Source organism: Gadus macrocephalus, chromosome 9, assembly GCF_031168955.1.
Source record: "Gadus macrocephalus chromosome 9, ASM3116895v1".
NCBI classification, from domain to species: Eukaryota; Metazoa; Chordata; class Actinopteri; order Gadiformes; family Gadidae; genus Gadus; species Gadus macrocephalus.
Window position 1 is genome coordinate 18,117,171 of NC_082390.1, and position 9,659 is coordinate 18,126,829.

Genomic DNA, 9,659 nt, shown 5'->3' on the forward strand with positions numbered 1-9,659 from the left:
GCTGCAGGTCTTGGTCTGGTGTTAAGTTATGATCACCGTGACGCTCGGGATTACAGCGTTCAGCGGCGTCATCACCGGAGGACCCCAAAACAAATCTTTCTGTTTGCTTTTCCTGATGAGCCTGCGTTGCCAGCGAGTCAAATGAATAACCGCAGAAGGCTCATATGGTTCCAGAGGATTTATGTCAACAGCGGAACATAAGCAGCCGCACATTTGAGATTTGCCAGAGCCCTGGCTTGTTATTTCTATTTTTATTGTCCTTTGGTATTTTGTTCTCCCTTCCACGAATATATTCTCTCCGTTCAACCGGTTGAATCTCACCGAAATAGTTAGAATACGACTCATTAACGGTCGGGTTCAAAGAGATGCTGCCGGACACCAGTGGGGAACGCTACCTGACCCGATAAACAAAGACATCATTTACGGCCTTCCAGCCCCGCCGTTAAACCCTCGAGTGCATCATCAAAGGCGGACCTCGACCGCCACGCACTACCAAGTGTTCTTTTTCCAAATCTTGTAAATCCGGCAAATTTATGTCACTGGGACCCCCTCGCTCACCGTATGGTTCCCATCGCCGGCTGAGCCCCGCGCCCCGTGTTGGTACCTGCTGAAGATTTACTGTGCTGACCCCCCTGGCTCTCAGTGAACACCGCTGATGGTCTTCCCAGGCTCCAGGGCCAGGAGGCCAGGGCCCTGGGCCTGCTCCCCCCCCCGTCCAGCCGGGGCCTGGAGCGGCCCTGTGTTAATGTCGGTGGCCCGGATGTGAGGGGAGAGAGTGATGGATTGACGTCAGGGGGGGCGGCAGGTGGCAGGGTGGGACCTCCATTATGGGTATTGCTCATTCCTTAGAGTGGCGTTGTGCCTCCCTCACCTCCCCTTCCCCTTTGACTCGACCTTCTTGCACCTCGCTCACACACCCCCGACCCCCGACACACACACACACACACACACACACACACACACACACACACACACACACACACACACACACACACACACACACACACACACACACACACACACACACTCGCACAACGCAAACACACTCACACACACACCCGACAGACACACGCGCTCTCCTCCTCATGTGTTGAATTGTATTTGGTAAATCCACAGCACACAAGTGAACTTCAAACCCCAGTTCAACTCCACCATCAAGGTGATCTCTCCCCTCGTCTCCCGGCAGCTCTGTCACTCCCAGGGGGGAACACAACGTCCCATCCTAGTGTTTTACTGCCTGTCATTGTGTTGCGTGGAGGCCGATGTCCTGCGGCCCTCGTCCCTAATGGCTGCAGAGACTTGTGTTTAGAGGCAGATTCACATTTCGGCCGGCCGAACCCCTGATGAACCACCGGTGCCTGCTGCTGGCTTTCTGGCTGGCCCGTTTGACTGCCTTACTGCCTGACTGACTGGCTTACTGATGTGTGTGTGTGTGTGTGTGTGTGTGTTGCAGGTGATCGTGCAGTCTGGCCGGCAGCCCAGCGTGCTGCAGAAGCTGTGTCAGCTCCCCTTCCAGTACTTCAGCCACCCGCGGCTCATCAAGGTGCTCTTCCCCTCGCTCATCTCGGCCTGCTACAACAACCCCCAGAACAAGGTCATGCTGCAGCAGGAGATGAGCTGTGTGCTGCTGGCCACCTTCATCCAGGTAATGGCAGCGTGGCACGACGTGACACACACACATGCATACGCAGGCACATGTACAGGCACATTCCGCACAAACACACGCTATTACCCTTGTACACACACACACCAACACCCACACTCTCTTACACAAACACACCCTCTCTTCTTCTGCACGCACGCACGCGCACACACACACACACACACATACACATACACACATACACACACAGCGTCAAGGCCAGAGAGCAGTGAACAATGTTCAGGTTGGACCAAAGTGAACGATCACCAAACCCAAGAGTTGAGGAAGAGAAACAAAAGTAGTCGTTATTTCCCCACCGAGGAGTTTTTCCTGCTACTGTTGACATGAAAACAGCTCTTCTCCTTTTTTAGCATCAACTGTCAAACAGCATAGTTCCCAGACAAGATTTATTGTTTGGTAAATCCCCAATCATATCTTGGATTAAAAGAAGTGGATGTAAAATGATTTGGTTACACCGGGGTGAATAATCAGCCCGTTGTTTCCAACGGTTCTATAGTTAACTTTCCTGTTTCCATTGCCCTAGGACTGCGCCTCAAGTGAAAAAGAGCAAGAAAGTTCAGGAAAGCAAGGAGGTAAGAAACGCGCATATTGAAAGATCTTATCAGAAGATCATTGCAGTTGTATATATTTCAATTTTATTTTATAAAAATGTAAATTCCAAATATTTGTGACTATTAACAAATTGTTAACATTATTTGTCTGTTTTATTTCCATGATAATATAATTCAGCTTCTCACTGAAGCGCTGCATTATTATGCATTTATATACTGCTATAGCCGGTATTACTTAACATATTTCCGTAGCATTGCATCTGCGCAGAAGGGATATGTTGTCACATCGTGACTTTAGGTTTAATAAAATAAATCCTGAATGATGAGAAGATTTGCCATAATATTTATCTCTCACCATGTTCACACGTCTACATTTAATGATCTATTTGCCATCAAATGAGTACTGCTTAAGAACCTCCTCCACATGGGATTTCATGAACATGTTACTTAACAATATTATTATTATTAGTAGAATTATTGATATTAATACTATTATATTGTGACAACTTGATCGCTGTTCAATGGTGCCCTGCTGATCAGTGACAACTCAACAACAAAACAATCAAACACACGATTACTATAGCCTGACTTCCTTTCCTAAGATCCCTGCGATGTTCAGCACACCTCTGCATGCCCTAACGTTGCACAACGTTGTGTAACCCTTTCCCCCCCTCTACCCTTCACAGACAAAGTCTCCCAGCTGCTGGACCTCTGCGAGCTGTCCAACCGCTTTCCCCGAGACATGTGGGACTCTGCGCTGCAGTTCTTCCTCCGCAAGCAGGAGGACCCATAGCCATGGTTGACCCGGCTCCCACGCTACAGCAGGCCGGAGCCGCCTCTAAAGGGACCTCTACCCCTTCTCTATCTGGGGGTAGACCAGGGGTCAAGCTCGGTGCAAGGCACGCAAAATGCACAAGAAGTCTTCAAGCCCTGCCAAACTTTTCAAAATAAATATCTATATGACCTGTGAAACCGAACGACGGCGTGATATTCTATGCTGGTTTATTCTATGTCTATTTATCTATTTACCTGGGGAAACGAGACGTCTTATCTCTTTTTTCCCTATGGGCATTTTTTGCACATTGAACCGTTTTATTTTGTGCATCTACGCTCGTTTGCACATTGTTTTATTTCTCTTATAATATGTTCGAGACCATCCAGATAACCTGTTTAGTACCTAGACTAGCCGAGTTTGTATTGTGTTGTATGGTTTCTGGTGGAAATGTACACTTGTCAGAGTGACAAAAAATAAACCTACATACTACTGTAATCCGTGTTTTCTAAAAAATCTGCGTTGATGCTGTGGTTTTCAGTAGAGTGTCGGCCTAGCGGTTATGTGCTAGCATTATGAGGACCTGACCACACCGTTATCCATACACAGCTTAGGGAACACAGAGTTTTCTGTGCAAACATTCACGAGACTGTATGCTGTTTGCAGTTACGCAAACCGTTACACATTTACAGTTTCTGTGTTTTATTTGTCCTGTTACCTGAAAGCAATCGTATTTTAAGGTGTGTTTAAATAATGTCTCATGTCAAATAAATTATTACTAATGTGTTTGAATTCTTGACTCCTGTATTTAATTGAATTATGTTTAATTTGCATATTTAATCTAGCATTTATTTCCAGACAATGCATTTTTGTTGACATATGCTCTGTATTGACTACCTATCAAATTATCTTTCATGGACTCAGGCTTCATATTTCCTATGATAATACTAAAATAAATCTATAATAACCATCCAAAGCCAACCTTTGAGGTGTGTCATAGGCCTGTTGATAGCAGTAAAATAGTTGCATGTTGTCTAAATGTCTTCTGATTCATTTTTATTGAGCCAGGGGAATATTTTATGGCTTTCTTTTGTTTTATAAAACAAAACATACTTTTTGTGTGCTATTTGAGTGCTCTTAAAATATTTCCAAATACGTATAATTATTTATAATTCGATATTAAAAAAAATTAGCTTGAGCTATGTCCATGCACTAAGGGCTTTAGGGTCCATTTGAATTGTAGGGTATAGGCCTACAGGTAATTTACATTCGACAATGCGTTTCCTTTTTCTACTATTGTCTCGGATAAATGCCGGCCTCGGCAAACAAATTGTCGAGGTGTAGTATATCGGTACTGGCCTGACCTATATGCTCCCATGTCCAGCGGCTATTGCTGTCCAGGATTCCTCCTGGTATGAAAATAAACTCGGGATAGGCCAGGATCCGTCCTGCAGGCCCGGGCGCTCTGCACCCAGGGTCCGGGGGAGAGGGGAGGGTCTGGTGGGGTCCCGGGACCAGGGGAGAGGGGAGGGTCTCTCAGTGGATCGTTTGCAGATGATGCCGAGGGCAGATTAGCGTCTTCTCTGTCTGGACGTCCCATTGACGAACCATATCCGAACTCTGCTCTGATTACTATCTCTATTTCGATTGTCATTTGGTTATTTTATTCATTTATAATTTTCAAATGGTTATTTACTAAAGGTAGACAAGAATAGTAAACGTTATCAGTTGTAGGACTCCATGTCAAAATAATTGATTAATTTCAATGAGAAAGCGTCACATGGACGTCCTATTTTATAGCATATTTTACCAGCATTTGTTTTGATCGCACCGCAGAGGCCTACAATTTACTTTAGGATATACCAACACGTTAAACATGCAAAATAGGAGTCTACCTACCTATTATATTTAGCTTTTAAATAAATAAAATGCATTTTTCCACTAGTCCTCTAAACGTGAGCGTGTATCACACACTGATCTAGAAGGATTGCATTAACGCATATGGTTTTATTGTTTAGATACGCTCGTTTTCATAATAAATAACAATAACTTAATGTAGAGCTGAAAACATCTGCTTTCTTAATTTAGGATACAAGAGTTGATTTTGAAGCATCTTTACAAATCATGCACATCCTCCTCCACAAGAGGGGCCACAAAAGAGGGGGGCCTGTCCAGTGTGGCTCATTGAAGGTCTGGGCTCCTCGGTATATTCCTCGGGTCCATCGCAGTCCGGGCTCGGCTTGCATTGGCATCAAAAGTCCTCAAATCCTCATGAAACGGAAGCTCTGAGAAATAAATACATCCCCCAAGCATATCCAATGTAGTCCAATGGGTGGTTATTGAAAGGACTCCGCCGAGCTCGGTGTGGATACACAAAAAAAATGAAACTTCGGTCCATGCAAAAAAAACAGCGTCCGGGCTCCTGGGTCCAACAGCGGGACGCCTTTACGTGTCCACCGGGCTCGGGACCATGCTGTTGGGCGTGTCCGGTAGCTGCGACGACAGCGAGGTCACGTCGCTGCCCGACGAGTTGCCCATGGAGCCGGACTCGGAGAAGGAGACCTGCAGGGGAGAACCGCAGTCAGCTCTGTGCATCACGTGTGTATCTGTACCTAGAGCTGCAGAATGGGTATCTATAGAGGGCTGTAAAATGTGTCATGTAGAGAGAGCCGTAGGCCAAATAGGACTCACTAATAGTAGGATTTGGTTTAAATCATTCGGTCTCCAAAACACAGAAAAGGCCCAACATCTTCCTTTCCGTCCAATACAAATGCAACAAATTCCACAAATTTAAAAACTATATGTATATTTATCTTTCAATATTTATTCATGTGGATTTACACTTTTTTTTAAAACATAATTTATTAGTTCCTTAAATTCGTTAAAAAAAAAGGAACCCTTAATCGGTTTTCGGTTCAGCAGGACGAATGGCGGGGGGGGGGGGGGGGGGTCTCGTTAGGGGGTTGTTCCGCCTCTTACCAGGTGCTGGAAGGAGGGCTGGTCCAGGTCGCTCTGCAGGGCGAAGTCGCTCAGGGCCTTCCAGGGCGGCTGATAGGTCTGCACCTCCACCGGGTTCCCAGGGACCGAGGTGTCGTGACGGATGGGGCTGCCGGCCACCATGGGCGTCCCCGTCATACCCTGCAGGTTCTGGGGAAGGAGAGACGCAGAATAGTCTTACATTTCTGAAATACCTATCTATCATTGTCATGGATTAGAAACGGGTCGTTTTAAATGATGCGTCCCTCGCAGGATTATTCTCGAAAGATGCAACAGAAAACCCAGGTCTAGCTCATTTTGAATGAATGAATAAAGTGTTAATTGGACGCACCGTCTTGTCGTTGTGCTGCTGCTGCTGCAGCTGCTTCATCAGGATGGTCCTCTTCTTGTCTTTACACCGCTTGTTCTGGAACCAGACCCGGATCACCCGGGGGCTCAGGCCGGTCATCTCCACCAGCTGTTCCTTCATGAGGGCGTCGGGCCGCGGGTTAGCGTTGTAGCAGGTCCGGAGCGTGTGGAGCTGCTTCTCGTTCAGCACCGTCCGGATGCGCGTGGTCTTCTCCGACGTTTTGTGCACGTGGTTTCGATGGGGGGGATGCCGGACCGACACCGGTTCTGGAGATATTATTTATATTTAAACATAGTTTAAAGTAATAAAACAAGGTTTTACTGTCATTGTTTTTTAATAGCCTATTTGGTCTATGAAAAATAAATTGATGTAGGCCTAAACATTAAATTATTTGCCTACCCAATTAATTAGTAATTGGAGCCATACTACCAATAATAGCCTAAAAATAATAATAACAATAATAATAATACTGGCAAAAATACTAATAACACTAAAAGTAAACCTTTATTATTATCCTAATTAGAGTAGGCCTAAGAGTAATGTTTTTTTTTATTAATAGTTGTTTTTCTGTTGCATTATCCTATTTCTACCTCATAGTTTTAATCGGGCCGTAGCCTATCTTTGATGGATCGATGGATGAGATGTCTCATATGGTAGACGCACAAACACACACACACACACACACACACACACACACACACACACACACACACACACACACACACACACACACACACACACACACACACACACACACACACACACGCACACACACGCACACACACACACACGCACACACTCACACACACCTGAGATGTGGAGAGGTCTGGAGTGTACGTGTCCCGGGCTGACCGGACTCCCCGTGGAGTCCCTCTCCAGCATTAGGCAGTGGTCGTCCCTGCACAGCAGCTCGTCGTCTCGCAGAGAGAACTCGTCGCCGGGCAGGAGGTGCCGCGTGCACACCGCGCACCGAAAGCACTCCATGTGGTACACGTTCTCCCGGGCGCGCATGACCAGGTCGCTGCTGCAGAAGCCAGCGTTACACTTTGCACATTTCATCCCAAATAATCTAAAAAATAAAAAGAGGAGAGGATGAAAAAGAGGGAGAGGAGAAACGGAAACAAAGTAGAAGTCTCAATTTGGAACAGGCCCATCTCGAGGTGGGAATCCAGCAGACGGGATCGGTCCGCAGGCCATGTGTGTTTACCTCACATCCTCATCATCCTACATGATTTTTTGAGAAATCAATAACCCTAATCACAACGTCATATTTTCTGCCGAAATACAAGAAGGCCTTATATCTAGTAGTGTAAAGTGAGCAAGCCCTACCTTACATAATCTCGTTTACAATACGTCTTTCCCTCTCGGACGAAGCAAGTGCAGCTCTCGTCCAGGTACTGGCTGCACTCCGCGCACTTGAGGCACGCAGCGTGCCACTCCAGGTCCGGGGACACCCTCAGGATGTACTGGTCGTGGATCTGGCTCCCACAACCCACACACATGGCGATCGCTGTCTTCTCTGTGGAGCATAGGCTTTACGCGTTAATGGTTGAGCATAACACACATCATACACACACACACACACACACACACACACACACACACACACACACACACACACACACACACACACACACACACACACACACACACACACACACACACACACACACACACACACACACACACACACACACACATTTCGTACCCCACACGTCCTCGTGAAATCATTTTAATCACAGGCCTAATTGCAGTCAAAACGACAAAGTCAAACTGTAAATAACGGCGTATAAACCAGTTATACCGCTTTGTTTTAGCAGTGTCGCAGGTCAGTCTACACACTGCAACAAAGTGAAAACAGAAAAATAATGAACCGAAAAAATAGGAAGGTGAACAGAAGCTTACTTTTGGAATGATCCCCCATATCATCCAAGAGAAAGGGATTAAAGAGAATATCCACCATGCAGGGCCAAGTGGTGTGCAGCGATGGATGGAGGAAAGCGGTGTGATAGGAGACGGCCGCGTCCCGGGGCTGACTGATAACTTGTGTTCCTCGAGGAAGAGGAGGAGGAGGAGGAGGAGGAGGTGGGGAGAACAATGTCTACGGCTCGATGACGTAGGCAGACCTCGCGCTTCTGAAAGTTGCGATGCACGGGACGGGAGGCCCGCTCGGACGGAGTGAAATGTTATCACTGTTGTTGTTGTTGTTGTTGTTGTTGTTGTTGTTGTTGGCCTACTGTTTTAATTGATTTAGACGTATAAAATATATAGTGAGGCCTTTTTAGTCGTTGAAATGAAATGCGATTCAAAAATTGTATACGATTATTACATGAATATTATGGTCATAATTGTGTTGTTATTATTATTCTAATATGATATATTATTATTTATCCTTGTGTATTATCATAATTATGGTATAGGCCTATAGCTGGAATGTGTTCTGGTCTCGCTACCCACTGTGAGAGAGCCCTCTACTGGGTAAGGGTCGAATCACTGAAGCAACATGAGGAGCGCGTCTCAGCCTCGGTCCTATCTCGCTGTACGCCGGTGGTGAAGCAGCTCTGTGTTTAAATGAACAATATGCCAGTAATACAGACGAACACCCCTTTTAAAACGATTTATGTATATATAACTTCCTGTATAATAGGTCCATCTTTATTTTTCAGCAGAATTGTCCTTCTTTTGAGGCATACAAGAATAATGCGGACACAGATGAGTCCGATTTGAACACAGACTGTTTTGCCTAGATGATGGCACCTGATTCTCGCAGTCTGTAGACTATACTCTTTCTCCATCTTCCTTTATCCTTCTCTCTGTCCTCTCTTGGTTTGTTTCCTTGGTGTTCCTCGACCCAGGGGCAAATAGATGGCCTTATAGGTATAGGCCTACTTGACGAGGATGTATACAGGGACACGTAGAGGCGACCGCCAATAAAATGTCAGTGTGGTAAGCCGATTATTTTACCGTGAAAATGTATAGCCTACTATAGTAGTTCCGACGATGTATTCAGTCAGATAATAAACGAAAACCCTTTTCCCTTCTTTTTTCTCCTTCTCGCTTTGTTTATTATGCCTATTTCGTTTGATTTCGGATATCTCTAGTCCATTCCCACAGAATGTTTTATTAAAATGAATATAAAGCAAACATGTATCCATTTAAAAGAGTTCATGCAATTAGGATATCAATTATAATTCTAGACAATCATAAATTGTTGTTGGTTCTGAAGTAGGCCTACACGTTGTCAAATGTAAGGCCTATACAAAGGCTGTTAGAATACACATTTTCCATTTAAATGTTGCCCAGTATCCATATAATTTAAAATGGACA

General features: G+C 45.4%; 2 protein-coding genes across 9 annotated transcripts in view; one reads left to right on the plus strand and one right to left on the minus strand.

Annotated features, from left to right (window-relative positions):
* Positions 1 to 3,778, plus strand: part of scaper (S-phase cyclin A-associated protein in the ER) — a 57,173-nt gene extending 53,395 nt beyond the window's left edge. For 5 of the 7 annotated variants that reach the window (XM_060061850.1, XM_060061853.1, XM_060061851.1 and 2 more), the window contains 3 exons: positions 1,454 to 1,645; positions 2,187 to 2,235; positions 2,901 to 3,778. In XM_060061850.1, the coding sequence (XP_059917833.1) occupies positions 1,454 to 1,645; positions 2,187 to 2,235; positions 2,901 to 3,007 (348 nt within the window). In that variant the 3' untranslated portion in view covers positions 3,008 to 3,778. The remainder of the gene's footprint in view (positions 1 to 1,453; positions 1,646 to 2,186; positions 2,236 to 2,900) is intronic. The other 2 variants (XM_060061852.1, XM_060061855.1) reach the window with 1 other exon arrangement.
* On the minus strand, positions 3,302 to 8,398 carry isl2a (ISL LIM homeobox 2a). 2 transcript variants are annotated; one of them, XM_060062013.1, is made up of 6 exons: positions 8,238 to 8,398; positions 7,662 to 7,851; positions 7,142 to 7,356; positions 6,315 to 6,598; positions 5,966 to 6,133; positions 3,302 to 5,548 (listed from the first exon to the last, which is right to left on the minus strand). In XM_060062013.1, exons 1-6 carry the CDS (start codon positions 8,293 to 8,295, stop codon positions 5,432 to 5,434), a joined length of 1,032 nt encoding a protein of 343 aa, XP_059917996.1. In that variant the 5' UTR covers positions 8,296 to 8,398; the 3' UTR covers positions 3,302 to 5,431. The 2 variants fall into 2 exon arrangements, with proteins under 2 accessions (XP_059917996.1, XP_059917995.1); XM_060062012.1 differs by having other exon boundaries at positions 7,142 to 7,401.
* Between the last annotated feature and the right edge of the window lie 1,261 nt (positions 8,399 to 9,659).